Genomic DNA, 21,332 nt, shown 5'->3' with positions numbered 1-21,332 from the left:
GGAAATGCTAATTTATTGTTCAGTTAAAACTTATGAAGAAATCTAGATACTTCAACTGCATATGTAAAATGATCTGTTTATTTTTTTCCAAACATTTTTTACCGACAAACAGATTCTATTTTATAAGACATGGATACAAGTTTGGTATACTGTATCAGGCGCAAAATACAAAGCAAACAACATTGTAAAAAGCACTGATATGGTGAATACATGTACAGATGAACAATGGTAAAAAACATGTTTAAAGCAAACATTAACATCGCTCTCTAATCGTCCAACCAAAGGCTTTTCTTTAACTGTAATAACAAATTATAGTAATACATAAACATACATTTCAAATAATAGTTTTCCAAAACAATTACAAAAAAGGTTGTTTGGAAATATCTAATATTTTTGGTCGGACCTAAAGGGATCTTTTGTGTATACATTATAGATACATATACAAGACCTACTCTAAATTGGCATTAACTTTATTTATTTGTGATGTCCAAGATGAAACTCCTAACATTACCACTAGAGGGTGCCGTGTCTCAGGGAATAAAAGGACAATATCATCTGGGTCATGTCTGGTGTCATGTTTGTTTAAGAACATTACTCTATGAATCGATAAGTCGGTCAACATAATCGATAACTATTTTCACAAGGATGCAATTTAGTAATTTTAAAGCAATGCCAGTTTTTTTTATTTGGTTGTGGCAGATGTAAGGATTTCATACTTGTCATATGTTAAAATGAATTGCTCATTTGATCTGTTTTGTTTTTTACACAATATATATATGTTATAATCTGGTAAAACTAATCTTCAAATTTTTTGGTTCGAATTCTGTAATTTATTTCACAAATACAGTGGTGCATTGAAGCTCTTCTTACACTCACATCACCTAAAAAAGTATTTCAGGACAAAGTAATTATTTAACCAGTATATTGTATTTTAAATGGAAATTATCCAATTATAAAAACGATTATTTACAAATAGCAAATAGCATAAACTGATAAATATCCTTGCCAACACTCACAAACAGTTGTGTGGCTTTTTTTTTGCTGAAGCTCTCACAACCCCGGGGATTTCCAAACATGGCAGCTGGGAAAACATTAATCTCCTCAAGAGAAATAACTGATATGATTAAAGGGTAAAAAGCAGAGGAAGATTAACCTGGTTTTAGCACATCCAATCTTACTTCCAAAGTCTTTCTTTGCCTGTGTCGTCAGTGTATGTCTGGTTTTGGGTTGCCACACACACAGGTGTCCGGCTTTGCGGAAAGCCAGAAAACCTTTTCCAAGGGCGGTGGCAACAGAAGCACCTGAAAAAACAAAAACATTCATCCACACTGATAGAATTATATCTCAGAATGTATCACCATGTTGCTAACCCTCAGTGTGAATTGGAGGAAGAGTGCTTTCACATATTGTCATGCCTTGTGCTATGTGCCATTTAAAGTCAAAGTATCTACATGTTAGTATCTGAAATCAGAGATGAGGTAACACGTGTGATTGCCTTTAATCTAGCCTTATATCCTTCTTAAAATGAATTGGAGTGTTTTCCTACCAAGAATGAATCCCATTGCATCTATCCCAGCAACCAGGTCAATGGTGTCGCCGTGGAATGGACTGAGAAGGTCTTTGAGTCAGTTTGCTAGAGCCTGAATGCAGAGCAAGGACAGTAAATGCACACAATGCAAAACAATTGTTATATCTCTCACAGGCTCCGCCCTCTACTGGACTCTATGGGTACTACCCCTTGATCATATCATGCAAGCATTCATCCACTGAGACTTCTATAAACGTAGCTGGCCCCGGGGCGGGCCTACCTGAATGCGCGCGCATCTCACCGTATAAAAGGAGGCCTCGCCTCCTGACTGTCATCCTTTTCTCTTCAGCGAGCAGGATTAAACAACCTGAGCAGTAAATGAGAAAGGAAAAAGAAGAAAAGCATGGACTCACCACTCCTCGAACACCGGACCTGTCTGACATGCCCTGGCCTAATCGCGGGGGCTGATCCGCACCGCCTGTGCTTGCAATGCCTGGGGCCGGACCACGCCGAGGACGGCCTAAGCCAGTCGCCGGCCTGCAACGCCTGCCGGATGATCCCTCGGGTAAGCCGACATCGTGGGGATCATTTCCGGGTGAAGTTCAGCCCGCCGGAGGAGGCGGAGGATCAGGACCTTGAGGTGGTGGAGATGGGTGAACCGGATGACGAGGTGCCATTCGTGTTCGCCATCCCGAGAGGCCGGGTGGCCACGTTCATGGAGGAGGAAGACAACGAGGACTGTGGCGGCTCAATCCCCAGTTGCGTTTGAGTCGCCGAGAGGCTAAACTTGGCTATAAACTGTGACGCGTTTTCGAAGAGAAAGTCCATAGTGAAGCAAGATAGTTTTTGGGATATTTAATAAACAAAATCATAACATGGACAAAACGGTCAACAGATAAAATGACAGCACAAGCTCACCCTCTGTCATCCGCACTCGACATGAAACAGGTGACTTAAATAGACAAACCACACCCATGTGACAATTACCGGAAGTGCTCAACAAACAAATAAAAGTGACTTAAACAAATAATAATACAAATAATGAACTTGGGCTAAGTAGCATTATGGCACCTACAATACCGGCCCCTAATTATCATTTCACAAAATTATAATTACACTATAATAAATGACAATACACACAATAAACGTCCAGATCTCTTTCTTGAATTCTTTTTGTTCAGAGTTCATATATTGCAGTCTTTTTGGAAAAGTGATCTTTACTCACTAATCAGTATCAGTAAAAAATGCTTAGTGTGGTTTGTGTGTGTGCAGGGGGCAGGGGGCAGGAGACAAAAAATAAAATAAAAAAGACAAAAAATAGTCCGTTTAGACTTGGAAAAAGTCCTCTGCCTCCTGAAGAAGGCTAACTTCGTTAATTGGTCTGCTCAAGAAACCAGTCTTGGTCTTGATCCGAAGCATACGTACGAGTCTCTTTTCTTCTTGTTTGCCACCATGTTCTCCATCCGAGGGATCTCAATCCTCTTTTCCTCTGTGGCTTTTTAGACTCTTTAATCGTTGGCTTCTATATGTTGACACTATTTCCATATTCACACCAACATTTCATTAAGCTGGAAAAAAGAGAAAAGGAGGAGTTTCAAACGTCTCTCAATTTGACTTGTTCCAAACTAAGATGGCAGCCGGAAGTGTAAACCTGTCTTATTCTTCTTCCTCGTTGGTTTCGCTTGCAATTTAATATCTTGTAGTTCCTCTTTGATAACATGTTTTTCTGCTTCCATTCCTGGTGCTTTTTGATTGTTCATCTGGATTTCAAGAGCCTTATACGCTTCTTCTTCTTGTGAAAGTTCACATTTCAGGTTTGACATTTGGCTCATTAATCCGTGTACCTTCAGCTGTTGACTGGCAATTTGTTTTTCAAGCTGCCCTCTCTCTTTAGCTTCCCTCTTCCTTCTCTTCTTATGTTCCTTCATCAATTTAGCTTCCTTCCTCACCTCATTCTTTTGTTCCTCCTCTATTTCTCCACCTTTCTCTTGCTCAGGCTCACTGTCTTCACTGTCAATGGGAGTACGGATAATTCTCTTGCTCTTTTGGGCCCCTTTCTCTTTCCTATCACCCTTCTTTTCTGCCTTTTCAGTGTCCATCTCCTCTCCGCTGAAAGCAGATAAGACCAGCGCTTCGGCCATGTTTACACTTAATGAAGTTTTGTCCCGAGTATCATCAGGACATCCTCCTAATTAGAGATGTCCCGATCCGATCACGTGATCGGGGATCGGAGCCGATCACGTGATTTTCAAAAGATCGGAATCGGGAGAAGAAAATCGGGGATCGGGAATTTTTTTTTTTTTTTTTTATAAAATATTTTTATAATTTTATTTAAGGTTACAAAACAAAAATGACCATGTTCACGTCTTAAAGTCATCCTGAGGCCTTAGTTTTAGTTTAAAATTACACAACATCATGTATGTGTTGCTTCTTTTGGGCTTGTTTTCATAGACCTGGTTGCTTATTTCTCTCAAATCTGGCAACAGAGTGGGCGCAGTGTCTAATAGTAGCAGTAAGCTAACAAGAGGCTACGTTCAGCTGGTGACTCGGGAGTCGGGACAGAGAAAATGTCAGGAGTTTGGAAGTATTATAAAATTGAAAGCGAAGGCAGTGTAACAGCCAGATGCGATGTTTGCAAGGCGGAGGTTCCGCGTGGTGGAAAGAACAGAGCTACGTTCAACACGACCAATCTAATACGCCACCTGAGAAACAAACACCAACAACAACACGACGAGTACACAGCGGCCACTCCGGTAATGGCACTGAAACAACCGACACTTTCAGAGACTTTTAAAAGGAAAGAGAAACTGCCCCAGAACAGTGAAAAGGCCAAAAAAATAACAGCCAAGATAGCTGAATTCATCGCGTTGGATGACCAGCCGTTATCTGTTACCTTTTTTTTCTCTTAATGCATTGCATAAAGATCGGAAAAAATCGGTATCGGCAGATTGTCAAAATCAAATGATCGGAATCGGATCGGGAGCAAAAAAAGGTGATCGGGACATCCCTACTCCTAATGGTCCACTAACTGTCCATCCGAGCATGGTTTTTACGGCATAAGGTCCATCCCCCACACTCCTGATTACATCAATTGGTTCAAGGGCTTTTGGAACATCTGAACCAATCAGCAACTCAATTTCAGCGTCAATTTCAGGTAGACAAACATCCCTCAAATGCAACCATTGATTGATGTCGGTTTGACGTGGAATGTTTCCTTTGTGCACGGGCATAGTCTTCTGAGTGTATATGCCGGGGAGATCACAAAAGTTGCTGTTATGCAGTCCAGCAACCTCTAGGCCTGACACAATGCTGGTTTTAACGACCTTCCTTTGACCCATAGTTCTCAGCAGAATGTTTGACCTTCTTCCTTGGAGGTTAAGTTTGTTCATAAGGCCTAATGTGCAAAACGAAGCAGTGCTGCCTGGGTCAAGAAATGCATAGGTATGCACTGTTGTGTTCCCCTTTTGGGCTTTAACTTGGACTGGTACTATGGAGAGTTTGCAACCATCTTCACCGGCCCCAGTAAGGCCACCTGTCTGAATTGAGGCTTCAGCAGTATTTGCCGATGCTTCTTCCATTTCCTCCTGCTCGTTTTCCATTTCCTTCCTTTGTTGGTAGATGTGCAACATTCTGTGATGATTTAGATTGCATATGTTGCACCTCATTCGTTTCCTGCAGTCTCTACTTATGTGTCCTTTACACAGGCAGCCAAAACAAAGACCATTTTCTTTAAGAAATGTGATTTTTTCATGATGTGTCCTCCTTCCTAACTGTGGACACATCTCCAGAGCATGTTCACATCTACAATACAAGCAGTTTTCTACAGTGCTTCTGTCATATTTATTTTCTGTAACCTTCACGTTGGTTGCAAAGATGCTTCCACTTGGATGAGGCTGTGGCCTTCTTATGTCTTTGCTTACGGGAGGGGGGTCTTTAATGTCCCCAAATATGGGATCTGTAGCAATTTTTACTTGCCTTTCAAGGAATTCCACAATATCCTTGAAGGCAGCTCTTTGGTGGTGTTTTTCCTGGATGTCACATGCTACAGTTCTCCATAAATCCCTCAGCCTATATGGAAGTTTCTTTAAAATGGCTAGCATGTTTGCTGGAATGTTGAGCTCAAACATGTAGTTGACATCTTCCATCGCATTGCAACATCCTCGAAGGTAGACCGTGTATGCCTGTAGAGCCCTTGTGTCCTCAGCCCTTATTAATGGCCATGAAAGAGCTCTTTCCATGTATGCTGTAGCAATTTTATGTTCATTGCCAAAGTTCTGTTGTAGTAACCATTTGGCCTTGCTGAATCCACTGTCTGAGGCCATATGTTGGCAACTCCGTACAAGGTCTCTGGGCAGTCCTGCTCCAGGTAGTAGAGGCAGTCTCTGGGGTTATTGTTTTTGCTTTCAATATTGAATTCGAAAGATCTCACAAATGTTTGGTACTGAAGTGGGTCACCATTAAACACTGGAATGTCTTTCTTGGGCATGGATGATAGACACTGTTGCTGGATTAATAAAGCGGTTATTTCATTTTGTTTTTCCATGACTGAAAATATATTGCACTTGTCACTGTTGCTTGTGGCAGTTACTGGATCTGGAGATGTTACACGTAGATGTTCATCTAGATTCCTGATGCCTGAATTGGGTGTTAGGGGAGCTGTATCAATGTTAGTGACAGCTCTGTCTGTGGTGGTTATGATTGGTTGTTTTAATGTTACAAACTGTATTTCCCTTTGTCCTGTTTCAAAATATGACTGCATGCCATTGGATGATATAGAACAATTAGCTGATCCCCTGGGGGCTGCTAACACTTTCATTTTTGCAATGGTGGCAGCAATGTTTCCTTCTAATTCCATTTGCTCCTTTTTCTCCTCAATTCCTGCTTTTTCCTCCTCAATTCCTGCTCCTGTGCTTCCAGGACATGTTTGTCCTTTAGGAGTTTTTCATGACTGCCACTTCGGCCTCAGCTTTTATGTGTGCAGATGCGGTGCTGGAAACTCTTGATCTTGAGCTTTGCCTGCTTTTTGTGCTACCAATGTTTGATATGCTGTCACCAGGTTGTATATCATCTTGTGTGCATGATGTAGCCTTCATGTTTGACGGGGGAAAGAGAACGTCCTGCTGAGCCTCAGTGTGTTCAAATTGCTCCTTTACATTGGCAGGTGCCTCGACTTGTAGAATGAGAGGAATATCTGTGTTTGCAGCGATTGGTTCATTGGCAGTCACATGACCTGTTTGCAGAAAGGGCCTCCTCCCAGTTTCCAAGAGCCATTGTTGTACATCCTCCATAACATCATTGTTATGTTATTTGTTGAAAACAGTTATTTTGTATTTCCAGGTCGTCTTCGGAAAGCAACATAATAACTGATTCATGTGCTGTTTTTGCATTTTCATATTGATGAATTAATTTGTCCAGTTTGAGTTTAACATCCTTTGCATTTTCATCATTTTTCATTAGATGTTTGATTTCCTGTGTGCGTCCTTTAATCTTCTGCACGTTTGACTGACATTCTTTTTGCAGTTGTTCGATTTTGCAAGCCAAGGCTTTACTAGTAAGCTTGACAGTCCTTTTTTCCATTCCATCGTTTGTGTCACTCATATTTGATGCAATATGTGTGGTGCCTTAGCATTTAAAGTAACACGACAGTGTTCACTGGTATGAAACTTAAACCAGCGGGGCCCACCCGCCACAGCAAAACAAACAATTCGAAAACTTCCGCCGCTCACGGCATAACAAGCGCACAACAAAAGCCAAAGTCCCCAATGGACAAACGGTCACGCTTCCCAAACTGTGTCCAGCAAAAATACACAAGAAAGGATATAATCGTGCCTACCGCTTTCAGCTTGTTGTGCGCTGCAGTCAATGAGTGTCCATCAGTGAGTCCTCGTGGCTACTCCAATCCATATCGATTAGGGAAAAACGGTCCGAAGGTTCCAAAGGTACAGAATGTTAAGTCCGTTATCCGAAGCGTCCAAGCGATCCGTAAGCTTAGGAAGCCGGCCGGTCCGTCCAGTTCAGTCTCTGATGCGAATCACCGTTTTTTCTGTTGACTTAATGTGGCGGCTCAATCCCCAGTTGCGTTTGAGTCGCCGAGAGGCTAAACTTGGCTATAAACTATGACGCGTTTTCGAAGAGAAAGTCCATAGTGAAGCAAGATAGTTTTTGGGATATTTAATAAACAAAATCATAACATGGACAAAACGGTCAACAGAAAAAATGACAGCACAAGCTCACCCTCTGTCATCCGCACTTGACATGAAACAGGTGACTTAAATAGACAAACCACACCCATGTGACAATTACCGGAAGTGCTCAACAAACAAATAAAAGTGACGTAAACAAATAATAATACAAATAATGAACTTGGGCTAAGTAGCATTATGGCACCTACAAGGACGCCTTGTTGTCTGGTACTTTCGGGTCCGGCGGCCAGGAGGGTCCAGCACACAGGTCTGCGCGTCTGGACTTCCTGGTGGTGATGACCATGGCGGCGGAGCGTGTGGGCCTACCGCTCCCCCCACCGCTGCCACCGAGGCCAGTAAGCCGCCTTCGACAGGGGTTTTACGGCCCGGTGCATCCGGCGGCAGGCTCCGCAGCAGCAGAGAGCGGCAGGGTGGGGTGCTCCGTCATCGCGGAGCTGACTGGCGGGGGGAGGAAGCGTCTCGGCGGAGGGAGAGAATCTCTCCACCCGGGACGCAAGGGCGAATCCCGCCTCCTCCCTGTGTGATGCAAAGGTCAAACATTTTTTACGACAGCTTTATAGCTGGGGCCCCGCAGCTGACGGCTTGTCCCCTAACACAATGTTATGGGGAATGGAAACTCAGTTGTGTGTTAACAAAGGGGATGGACAGGACGCTGACACAGGCGGTGTCTGTCGTGCACCATCAGCACAGAGAAAGGGGTCTTTATTCCATGTACTTCCTGGTTCCCAAGAAGACAGGGGAATTCAGACCTATTCTAGATCTCCGCAGCCTGAATCGGCACATTTCCTGCAGAAAATTCCGCATGTTAACTATAAAACAGTTACTGGGGCTAGTGCAGCCGGGCGATTGGTTCACCACCATCGACCTGAAAGACGCGTACTTTCATGCAGAAATTGCTCCAGAGCACAGAAAGTATCTGCGTTTTGCCTTCCAGGAGATAGCCTACGAGTACAACAGATTACCGTTCGGCTACTCCCTATCCCCACGCGCGTTCAGCAAATGTGTGGCCCCAGCGCTCCAGCCGCCGCGCGCCCATGGCATGAGAGTTTTCTTTTATCTGGACAACCTCATAGTCATGGCCAGGTCCAGGGAATGGGAAATGTTTTGCACAGCCCAATTGATCCTACACCTAACCAAGTTGGGCTTTGCGATCAATTGGAAAAAGAGCACCCCCATACCTCACCAACAGGCGCTGTATTTGGGAGTGGTGCTCGATGCAGGCGGGCTACGCGCCACCCTGTCAGAGAGCAGACGCGCGTCCCTGCTTCGGGCAGTTCGCAGACTGCGACAGGGGGCAACAGTGACAGCTTTGACTATCATGCAGACTCTGGGTCTCATGGCGGCTGCTCACGTTGTGGTCCCGCTCGGGTTACTGCATATGCGCCGCCTGCAGAGGTGGTTCTCCAGCCTGCGTTTAGATCCCAAGAGGCACAAACGACGTCTGGTGACCATCCCCGCCTCAGTGGAGGGCAACCTCCGGTTCTGGGGTCCCCGGATCACCTCCGGAGGGGGTCTCCACTGGGACGGGTGACCTCCTACATCACAGTGTTCACGGACGCATCCATAACAGGATGAGGAGGGATCTGCTAAAACAGCTATAGGTGGGCGCTGGTCTAAAACAGTAACACGGCACAGCAACCTCCTAGAGCTACGGGCAGTAGTGTTAGTCCTCCAGCATTTCAAACCCTTAATTCAGGGGAGACATGTAATGGTCAGGAGCGACAACAGCACCACAGTGGCATACATCAACAGGCAGGGCGTAGTCCGCTCCGCCGCCTTGTTGACCACAGCGGAGAAACTGTGGTTATGGGCTTCAGAGGTGGTGTTGTCTCTGAGAGCCCTCCACATCCCGGGACTGGAGAACAGGGGGGCCGACCTCATGTCGAGGGGCGGCCCCCTGCCAGGCGAGTGGGTGCTTCACCCGGAGGTGGTGAAGCAGGTCTGGGCCCAGTTCGGGAGAGCAGAGGCGGACCTGTTCGCCAGCCAGCGCAACAGCCACTGTGCTCTGTGGTTCTCCATGGCTCAGAGCGACGATCCGCCCTTGGGGGTGGACGCGTTCGTACACGAGCCATGGCCAAGAAGGCTGCTCTACGCCTTTCTACCGCTGCGTCTCATTCTCCCTCTGCTGGGGAGAGTGAGGCGAGAACGTCTGTCAGTCATCCTAGTGGCTCCGGATCGCGTCGGGGCGCCGTGGTTCTCAGAGATGACACAGATGAAGGTGGGCCAGCCCTGGGCGATTCCTCAGTTCTGGGGGGTGATGTCTCAAGAGGCAGGTGCAATCGGGGAGTTACCCACTCTGGGCCAACCTCTCCAGGCTTGGCTCCTGAGAGGGACAGGCTGAGACAGGGTGGATTATCTGACAGTGTTATTCAGTCTATCCAGGCAGCTAGAGATGGATCCACCACAACCTGTTACAGGCCAAAGTGGCTGGGATTCCAGCGATGGTGTGAGGAGCGGAGAATAGAGCCCCTATCTTGTGAGTTGGGCTCTATTTTGTCCTACTTACAGATACTGGTGGACAGAGGGCTTGCTCATTCCACAGTGAAAGTGTATGCAGCAGCCATCTCATCCTGCCATGAGGGATTTGGCGGCAGGTCAGCCTTTAGTCAGCCACTGATGTTGCGGTTTTTGCAGGGGGTCAGGAGGCTGCGCCCAGTAGTGCACGCCTCCGCCCCACAGTGGGACCTGCCGTTGGTGCTCGAGGCTTTGGTCACAGAACCATTTGAGCCACTGGAGCTCTCCTCCCTGAAAGCACTGTCGTGGAAGACAGCATTGCTACTTGCCTTAACGTCAGCCAAGAAAGTGTCCGAGTTAACCGCTCTATCGGTGCACCCAAGTTGCTTGTTGATCCGGGGTGACCAGAGCGGGGCGACACTCAGGCCGAACCCCTCCTTTGTGCCCAAGAGCCGAAGGAGTGCGTTCAGGTCGAGGGCTATTCAGTTAGGGGGCTTTAGTCTTTCACCCCATAGTGGGGCCAGGGAAGCTAAACTGCACCTCCTCTGCCCGGTGCATGCGCTAGCATGTTATGTGGAGCACACAGCTGCCTTTAGACGCACTGAACAGCTGTTTGTGTGCTTTGGGGGCGGGGTGACCGGGAAAGCTCTGTCCAAGAAACGCCTGGCAGGATGGCTCTGGGAGTGCATTGCACATGCCTACGGACAGGCGGGGAGAGCCTGCCCCGCAGGGGTCCGTGCACACTCTACACAGGCTGTGGCTGTGTCAACAGCCTTATTCAACGGCGTGAGTGTAGAGGACATATGCACGGTGGCGTCTTGGTCAACGCCAGGCCCCTTCATAAAGTTTTATCTCTTGGACATGTCTGGCTCTTTCTCATCGTCTGTGCTTGCTGGGGCAAGACTTCTCCACGGTCACAACCGAGGTAAAGGAGGGTGCGGTGCAGCAGGTGCGGTGCAGCAGCTGCTAACCAGCCGGTCAGGGGCAGTGGGGTGGAACGGTGTTGTTGGACGACAGCGCGTGTATACATCGGGGCTGTGAGAGATATAACGAGGGGTTACGTATGGTAACCCTTGTTATATAAGCACAGGCGGAGCCCTCTACTCGGGGCCCTGTCGGTCCTATGCCGCTTGCTGAAGAGAGGTGTAGGATGACAGTCAGGAGGCGAGGCCTCCTTTAATACGGTGAAATGCACGCGCATTCAGGTAGGCCCGCCCCGGGGCCGGCTACGTTTATAGAAGTCTCAGTAGATAAATGCTTGCATGATATGATCAAGGCGTCCAGTAGAGGGCTCCGCCTGTGCTTATATAGGGCGGTGGTGGCGAAGTCCATAGGGACTTGGCTTGGCAACTGGAAGGTCACCAGTTCAAGTCCCGGAAAGACCAAGTGCTACCGAGGTGTCCATGAGCAAGGCACCGTTCCCTACAATGCTCCCCGGGCGCCGTACATAATGGCAGCCCACTGCTCCTAACACTAGGATGGGTCAAATGCAGAGAAACCGTTTCGTTACATAGTACCTGTACTACGTAATGACAATAAGTTGAATCTTCTTCTTCAATAACAAGGGTTACCATACGTAACCCCTCATTTTATCTTCCTATTTTAAATGGGTTTCTGCTGTGTTCAAACCCAGCGGGAGACAGTGGCAAGTCACCAGAAATCATCCCTTCATCATACCTGGGAGATACAGTAGAGTCTGGACGGGTCCAGCCAGGAAAACGTTGGTCCTTTTGTGTTGGGAGCCATCAGAGGAAGGTACCATCCTTTATGTCTGTCTGCAGGAGCAGCCAACACATCCATTGGAAGAATAAATACTTCAGGCCTGTGCTGTGAGAGGGAGAAACTGGGGTGCATGAAGTGGACTGTGAATGAGAGAGAGACCCATCTCAGGTTCCAGTGGGGTGAGTGGTGGGTGGGAGAGGGCTGCCAAAGTTGAACTTGGTTACTCTTTTTGCCCTGAAGTAACAACTAATGATTTGATGTCAACCATTGCCGAAGGAAATAGCTGTAACTTAGCTCGATACTGTATATGTGTGTCCTGGTTAAGTGTATATTTTCTGTCTGACAGTAATCTATATTTTTTTCACATTGATTTCACTTTTGTTATTCATCTTTACTAAAATAGGAACTCAATCTGTTTTACAATCTAGACTGCTCCCCAAATTATTATTATTCTAAAGGATGTGTGTACTTTTGCCATCTGTGCATGTTGGCATGCATCTAACAATTTTGACACAGATTTTTAGTAAATTGGAGATAAATCAAAACACATTTTTGTGTTAATAATCTGACCAAATGCATACTTCTTACTATTGCTACTACAGTGAATTGATAAGATAAATGTGTCTATAATTCAAAGCTACTGTATAGGTAATATAAAAAATACAGGCACCTTACAAAAGGGGTCAGTGTTGCATATGTATTACAGAGTGTTGTACATTTAGAAGCAGCTACAGCTCATATTCTTAATTGTGTGAGAACTGGTTACAAATAGGAACTGATGTCATTTTTTAAAGTTCTGCCACAGAATGGCAAAATTACTTTTGTGGGGTTTCAGAGACCCCTGCTGTACATCATTGTTGAATACAAAAGCTTTTCAAACGGGTTATTTTTGTTGGCAGTTCTTTTATAAATAAAAATACCCCCTCCCAAACATTTGGATTCCTATCAAAAATGTTCAGGTGATTAATGTAGAATGTGTCACTTTTTTTTTTAAAGTCCATATGGGGCACCAAAACAAACACAAACTAATATGACTTAATACAATTTGATATCAACAATTAATGACCCTCTGAACATGGTCATTTCCATCTTCATGAATGGCTCGTTGTTATTCTGAATGTTGCTCAGAGCTGCATCAGGTGTCCAGACTCACCAGAGGGCCGGTGTCTAAATAAACGTAGTCTCGAGCAACAAAATCCATCACCTCACTGGATCACAGTTTATAACCCTGGTCTCAAACTGGAAAGGTTATTGCCATTATTAAACAAACTGATATGAAATTTCATCCCAGTTTTGTACAACAGAGTTCAAGCTGAGCTAAAGACTCAACCTCACCTTTCTGTCAACAGTGAATACTTTCCCAAGGTTCATCGTGAACCAAATGAACTTACTGTAGATGTAACACTGGGCTGCTTACATGCTTTCTAGGTAATAAGGTAAAGGTAATACATCTGATCAAATATTAACATAATTACATGTCTGACTGATGGTGCTGTATGAATCAATGCAGCTGGAGGCAGCAAAAATAATCTGTAAACACAACACACAGTCTACTTTAAACTTTTAAGTTGATTTGAGGAACCTGCAATATTAATATTTATTTGGAGTCATGTTTGTGAATGCAAGTCCAATATTTACTCTCTTTCAGCTCAGTTGTTGTTGCTCAATGCTCGTAAATGTTCACCAACTAGCTGCTAACGTTATTTGTCCAAAACAGACATTCAAATGATTTGGTGTGAGATAATCACCAGTCCCAGTAACCACCAGTGTTGCTGCCAACAGTAGGCTACTTGGCCAACTCAGCCAATCAGATTGCAGCATGGCAAAAGGTAGAACCAGGGTAGAACATTAGTTTTGGGCATGGTTAATGCTGTTTACCAATACTCAAGAAACTTTAGATTGCAAGCTCTGGAGCAAATTAAAGCACATGTTTTACATGATTATACCCAGCCTAACAATAGCAACCAAGAAGTTATTTAATGCATGCATTGATACAGAATTATATTAATTTCTAAATCAGTAAACTGCCAATAATCCACACTGTTGCTGTTGCCAACAGGTGGGCAAACTACATTAAAGTACTATTATTTAAAACATTTTAATAAATGTATTTACTTTTATATTTTACAGCTCTACACATATAGCATTTTTATTCACGAGGTAACATTCAATCTCAACTTTGCAGGAATATTGTTGCCCCAGTAAACTCTCTCTCCCATCAGTGGGGTGTGCTGAGCCCAAACTATAGCATGTTGTAGGCGTTGTTCTGCAGCTGGCGTGTCTTAATCAATACAATGAATGTTTTATCAAGTGTCAGCTTTCTGTTTCACTGCGTGCTCAACACGAACTCCAAATCTTTTCCAGTAGGATTAACAGCCTCATTTTTCTTGCCCTAAATCCCTCCTGCAGTGACCACTTTCATGAGAAAGCTTTTTTTTTCCTTCAAGATTTGGTCGAATGTTGCCTCTGGTGATTTTACATCATTTCTCTCCGCCTTCCAACAATCCGATTTCACTGCCTTGAGTAGGCTGTGTCTCCGCCTCTAGAGCTCCTTGTAAGACCAGCCATGTGACACAACACTGGGCTGATTAGAAACCCAACCTGACAAGAGCCTTTTCTTTCTTTTACTCGTTTGGGAACAGTCACTTGTTCCCAGAAGCAGAGGAATTTGCTGTGTGCATCATTTTCTTTACTCACAAGTGTTATGCATAATTTGTCCAAAATAACTCTTATGTTAGTCAAATATGAGAGTCAAAACCATTCATAAATGAACATGTTTCTATGATTAAATAAACTGTACCAAAAATGCACAAGTCATACATTAAACATCGCCTTCCAACAATAACTCACCCCCCCCCCCCCCCACTTACACTTACATTTCTGCCCCCTGTTTTATGTTTATGTTTTTTATGTTTTATGTCTTGTCCTTGTATGTTTCTTTGTAAAGCGACCTTGAGGTTATGAAAGGCGCTATATCAATTCAAGTTATTATTATTATTATTATTATTAATGATTAAATAAATGAATGCTTTTATCAGGCACATAATGTCTTCAAATAAAATGGGCCAGATCTGGAAAGCTGCATATACATGTTAAAACAGCAAACAAAATCGGTTCTCTTGAATTCAGCATCAGATATGACCAGCTGCAGATGAACAACTAAATACCTTAGGTTGTAGATAAACTACAGTCGATTTAGGCAGTATAATAAAGGTTAATGCGTTTGTTTAATATCAATAACTGTTCTTCTTTAGAAATAAGCTCATTTGAAATATTGTTTTTAACAATGTTATTAAAGAGAGACCGAGAAGCAAGACTTTAATGGAAAAAATACGGGATTATCTCATTTCAATGTGATGAAATCAAATAATCAAATAAATAATAGGGTTAAAAAAGCACCAAGAGACCATGAAGCACTACGTTTTGACTCATTCTGCTGATAGATACATCACACAGTTAAATCATGCCTGCATTAATTTAACGAGTTTTGTTTAGTCCAACCATCAGCAGTGACTCTTGTGGTTGTGGGCTACTGAGGCCCTTCAGTCAGTGTGGTGGATTGCGTGCGAGAGCCCCAACCTTTCTCCACATTCCACAATGAAGAGTTCTGTCCACACATTGTGATTTAGGTCATCACCAATTCACTGCCTGTTTTCAGGCATTTGAAAGATGTCCAGTATCCTGGGTTGGCACAATCACCCCATGCCTGTTACCATGGAAAGGGGGCAAACTAGAACCCTCCTCCATGCAAAGTAAATCTCCACTTTCTGGGGGGTTGGGCTGAGGGGGGTTGGGAGGTAACTTGCGGTCGTCGCTCAGTGTAGTGAAAGGTGCTTGAGGTTCACAAATTAACCCTCTCTTCTTCTGCACGTTTTCATTCAGTAGTTTAACACACTGGTCCACGCTCTGCGACTGTGTAATAGATACATATATTCTACCACAGGCTCGAAAGAGGTTAATTCGGTTGACTCCTCCCAGCGTTGTAATTTATCGTATTCATAATCACACCACTTTAGCTTCGCCTTAAAAGTGGGAGGGCTGCTCGAGAGTGCCGAAAAACCGCGAGGAGCTGTCTCCGTTACGCGTGGTGCTGAAAGTGCCGCTCGCCTCATTATGTGGTCGGTCTTCTTTGTCTTTCTGTCTTATCTGGACAGAAACTTCGTCAAGGGCGACTTCCTGAGCCGCGCTTTGGACGCAGAAAGGGAGAGCAAAGAAATGTTCTCCATGCTCAACGGCACCTTCTGCGCAAAAATGTCAACCGTGAGGGAGAACTTCCTGTACCAGGTGTCAGACGGAGCCGAGGTCGTGCGCTCCTTCGTCAGCCCCGCCGGGAAACTTGTGAACTGCTCCGTCACTGTGAACCAGATGCAGGTGAAGTCGTTCATGCATGAGTGCAGGTTGGGACAGAAAGAGCAGAGAGCCGGACAGCAGCTGGAGACGCGTTTTGCGCGCATGAATGAAGCCAAACTTATGTGCCGGGAGTTTAAGGAGAGGTCGAAGCGCAGCGGCAGGGAGAGGGGTGATGACTCTGCTCTGCAGGACCAGGTTTTAAAAAGGTCTAAGAGAGGCTTCACCTATCCTGGGACCCTGTGGTGTGGAGCTGGAAATATGGCTGATAATTATGACCAGCTCGGTGGGTTATATGCTATCAATATCTTTGAGTTAATCAACTTAATATGAGTGTGTAATAATTACAATAATTCTGACCTCCTTGTTGCAGGAGATTTTGCAGAGACTGACAGCTGCTGCCGTATCCATGACCACTGCCCTCACGTGATCCACTCCTTCTCCGCCAACTATGGGCACACTAACTTCAAGTGGCACTCCATCTGTCATTGTGACTGTGATAATGCGTGAGTAAAATATATAGCTTTCACCTTTATGTGTTTAAATGTCTTCTTGCGTTCATCTCAATTCAAAGTTTGACGATTATGTGTTTAGGCAAAATGTTGTCCATCTATACAAAGTATGAAAGCATTTGGAAAATAATTTTCATAAAAGTATTGCATCAGGACTTTTAAAAAATCAGCATAAAAGGTTTCAAGAAAATTTTTCAAAACTTGTGAGAATGAACACAGCGAACTTCAGGCTGAAATAGTCAATTCATATAAGCTGTTACAAGTTGCAATTTTTTCATAATTTTGACAAAGTTAGTAGCCAAATTTTACTCACCATTAAACAATTCCAAGAAATGATGATCTATGAGTTATCTAATAGAGATTTTAATGTAACAGTTCTTTGCCAAGGTTTCATTGGCAGGAAACTTCATTTTTGAAAAACAAATCTTAAGAAGTTAGGAAAGTGTGGCAATTGGTTAGAACAAAGGACAATGGTGCAATGAACATCTGATAAGAATGCCTGATTTGCCACCTAAAAACATGTTCATTGGTTAAATCCATACACACATTTTAAAGGTGGGGTAGGTAATTTTGGAGAAACCAGCTTGAGTGTGCTAGAATTTGAAAATACACAGCCGGAAAAAATCTCCCACTTCCTTACAGAGCCCCTCCTCCAACACACACGAACGCGCACATGACCAATGAGGGCACGAGATAAGTTTGTGCACAGATGGAAGGCTGACAGGCAGGTAGGCCATCCAGTTATTTTAGCCGGGCCAGCTAAAATGATTGGTCGTGCTTTTTACAGTACTACGGCTTCCACAGATGACATTTTTTTATGGATTTTTGTCAAAGCATTTAAGATATTCATTGCTATCGGGATGTTAAGAGCATTCCATGGAATATAACAAAAAGTGTATCTCGAGCCGGTTTCTCAAACTTACCTACCCCACCTTTAAATAACATTTGAAACAACTTGGTAGTAGACGTATATCAAATGTATTGTATCCCAGGAGAATCTCCAGGGGTGGAATTGCAGCTCTGAATCAAACTCATGCTTACATTTTATTGTAGTTACTCAATTTCTCATATTGCACTGCCATCTCCTGAAAGGGAAAACTAGATATGAGACTGCATTCTTGTTGTCCTTTCAGGTTAAAAGCTTGCCTGAGGAACGTCAACGACACATCTTCCAGGGTGGTTGGCCAGGCGTTCTTCAACGTCATTGGTGTGCCTTGCTTTGAGTTGGCCTATGAGGAACAGTGTGCAGAGCGACACTGGTATGGCATGTAAGTATCACTGCACCCTGGTGTTAAACTTTTAAGTAGATTTGCAACATACTGAGCTGTATTATTTTCTGAAATCACCATACATACAAACCTCCCTTTCGTTTGCTTTCTTTAGGTGTAAACTTTACAAGAAGCTTCCGATTGCTGTGCTGCAAGAGGCGGTCCCATATGACTTTGGCGGCATTGATGTCATAGATAAGCTGACGGTCGCTCCTTCCAAGAAGAAAGAGTCCAAGGAAAGTGATGAAGAAGAGAAACCGGAGAGTACAACACAGTCTACAATTTCAGGTCCAGAAGAGCCTTCACTTACAAATGTTGTCACCGCCGCTGAGGACTTCATCAAGGTCCTCGCTACAGTCTCCACCTCTCAAAGCTCCACCGACCCAGATAAAGACGAGACTCAAAACTCAGAGAAGAAGAAGAAGAGGAAGAAAATAGGGAAGAAGAAGAAAACCAACAAAAAGCGAAAAGGAAAGGGGAGGAAGAGAAAGCAGAAAGCAGAGGAAGGAGCTGCCGTTTCTCCCTCTGGTTGCAAAGCAGAAGAAGTAATCGCTCTAAGTAACTTCCTTAGTGAGTCGCACAAACAGCAGCCGTCAATTGGAAACAGACTCAGTGACAGTGAATATAAGCTCGGAGGAAAAGAAGAGCCCTATAATGAAGTCATGAAAGATGAGCCAGCAATGGAGAAGCAGACAGTTTCCATTACGCCCCCTACGCCGGTCCAGAAGAAACCAGCAGAGTCCATAGAAGAAAATACTCTTTCCACACCCACCACTGCTATTCCACATGAAGTAACCAGAAGGCCCAGAAAAGGGAGGAGAAAGAAGAACAAGAAAAAGACTCTTCCTTCCTTTGAAGAGCTCGTAGCGAACACAGCAGATAACTTATCAGTCACCATTTCTATCCCCACCATCATTACCATAACCCCGACAGAACAGCCAAAGCAACAAAGCTTTGTTGTCAGCACTACCAGTACCCCCATTGAAATTCCCAAAGTCAAAAGAAACAGGTCAAAGGAGAGAAGAGACAGAGAGGGGAGGAAAAAAAGGAGGAAAGTCAGCTTAGCTTCTCCCTTTGTGGACGCTGGCTATGAAAATTCCTCCACGGACAATCTGAAAGTAATCCCTTTCACCGGGGCTCCCACGGTACCGTCGTTGCCCACCACAGAGTGGCAGGTTTCACAGACAATTGATGTTTATGGAGGGAAGACGATCGTCCAAGTTACGGCTCTGAAATCCTCCTTTACTGTATTGAAAAGGCAGAAGTCAAAAGGACTGAGAAGTAGAAGAAGGAAAACTGTTTCACCATTTTTTTCAAGTGAAAGTCCACCTGCACCGGCCATCCCTCTAACTACTGCTGCAATTAACAGGCCTGCAGAACACACAGAAACTCAGAGTGAATGGCGGCTTTTCACAATTATCACAGCAGCCCCTTCTATCATTACAAACAGACACCGGCAGAGAATCAGGCAGCAGAGAAAACCACGAAAGAAAGTAGTAGCTGCTGCTTTTGATGATGGAGTTTCTATCCCAAACCAAACTGAACAAACATCACTGACTTTTACAACCACACAATCAAAAGTCGCCACCACCGAAGAGCTTAACCTATTGAGATCTGAAAAACGCCACGTGACCATCTCAGGGACTCCAGTCATGAGTCCAATTCAGTTATCAATTGAGAGAGCAAAAGCACAATTCACCCTGAAGAAGAGGAGGAAAGCAGCAATATCCCTTAGACAACAATGAGCCATGTGGCGCAACAGTATAGGCCAAGAAAATCTTAGCTGGCTAGGCTAGCTCCTGTCGATCAGATACAACTGAGTTTTATACTTTATCAATATCTTTCCAGTATAATTGTTTTTCATGTTCAGCATTTAATTAACATTAATTTACAGCAATCATATTCAATTATGTGGAAATCACGTTTTGTAATATTGTTTTCTGCACATCTATAATAAAGTTTTCAAATTATTATGTGGCTTCCTCTACTGGTACTGCTACCACCACGACCAGACATCGGATAAGCGGTAGAAGATGGATGGATGGATGATTATGTGAATGTATTTGACGGTGACATTTCAATTTAGTGAAAAGATATATAGTGGGAAACATGCATATTATGTTTTCTATCTGAGATGATTGGTACAAACATGCTACAAGATGCTAAAAATGTAAGCTAACACCAGCAGCTGCATTAAAACCGAAACATGTCAGATATGACTTAATAGCATAAATGTATGAGCTTTTGAGGTGCTGGTTGAAGGAGTTTTTTTACGGACAAAGCCATGCTAGCTGTTTCCCATTGTTTCAGGCCTTCATGTGGCTTCATATTCACCATTCAGACACAGTTTAAATATTTCCATGCAATACTGTAAGAAAGTGAATAACTGTATTACTCACAATGTCTATGCTTAATAACTGTCCTTTCCCCAATGTCAATGTTTTATTCCAGTTTAAACTTTGTAGATATCTGAAATTATCAGAATGAGCAGAGAAAGAAAGCTAGCAATATAAGGCTCAAAATGATCCTTTTAACATTTTCAATTATCCTTTTAAAATCATCTTGTGTGCCATTCTCTTGTTATCTCAGCTTGAAATATTAAAGAAAGTTTGAAATCTAAATAACAGAGGCTTAGCACTAACCTGCTTAGCATGATTACATTTTTGTGAACCTTTTTTTCCTTACAGCGGGCAAAGAAACCATGCCAAGAAGAACTTGCAAGTTTATGCAATGTGCTCTTTTGTTTAAAGGGATTTATAGCCCCCCCCCCTCACCTCCCTCCCATGTGGTTTAAAGCAGGGTCACATTCTCAACAAAGATTAGGTTCTCACTTTGCACTTTACTTTCACCTCTCAGCACTCAGGGTTTGTAACACCCAGTGCAGTGGCTGAAATCCTTCCAGATCAGCTGATTCTCACATGCTTGGCATAAGACCAAATATTCTGAATGACTTGAAAAGTGTGACATGTCTAATAGATCTTCATCACATCTAATACATGGAAAGAGAAATGTACTGCTGAGAAAAAATGTTCAGATATTCTGGCCAGCATCAGATTATCTTGTGTGAATTTTGCAAACTGTGGGAAACGATGTAACAATGCAGACGTTCATGCTGCAGCAAAGATTTTTTGGAAGATACCCAAGCTTTCAAAAGGAGCTTGGCATTCAGATTCAATCATAAGCTGAAATGGCAGAGCAACTTACAGTACAGTTGGATCTTTGATAAGACTATTGTGTGAGGGGAGAGACAGTGGCATGAGCTTTCTATCTCATTTCTAAGTTTAAAAGGTCTTTGGAT

The 21,332-nt window shown here is 43.9% G+C and overlaps 2 protein-coding genes across 2 annotated transcripts; one reads left to right on the top strand and one right to left on the bottom strand.

Moving 5' to 3' along the window:
* Window positions 1-1,148: 1,148 nt before the first annotated feature.
* zgc:174895 (uncharacterized protein LOC100126024 homolog) lies at window positions 1,149-11,985 on the bottom strand. The gene is given in 5 exon segments (XM_034113231.1): window positions 1,149-1,192; window positions 1,195-1,237; window positions 1,240-1,301; window positions 1,547-1,640; window positions 11,863-11,985. Coding segments are annotated over 5 exon segments (366 nt in total).
* A 4,019-nt stretch (window positions 11,986-16,004) lies between these two features.
* proca1 (protein interacting with cyclin A1) lies at window positions 16,005-19,972 on the top strand. Its single transcript, XM_034113283.1, has 4 exons — window positions 16,005-16,540; window positions 16,628-16,760; window positions 17,900-18,034; window positions 18,150-19,972. The coding sequence occupies exons 1-4, from the start codon at window positions 16,021-16,023 to the stop codon at window positions 19,777-19,779; spliced, it is 2,418 nt and encodes an 805-aa protein (XP_033969174.1). The 5' UTR covers window positions 16,005-16,020; the 3' UTR covers window positions 19,780-19,972.
* Window positions 19,973-21,332: the final 1,360 nt, after the last annotated feature.

Source organism: Trematomus bernacchii, unplaced genomic scaffold, assembly GCF_902827165.1.
Source record: "Trematomus bernacchii unplaced genomic scaffold, fTreBer1.1, whole genome shotgun sequence".
In the NCBI taxonomy this organism is placed as follows: domain Eukaryota; kingdom Metazoa; phylum Chordata; class Actinopteri; order Perciformes; family Nototheniidae; genus Trematomus; species Trematomus bernacchii.
Note: the sequence above shows the minus strand (reverse complement) of the source record. Positions and strands in the feature narration are given on the sequence as shown.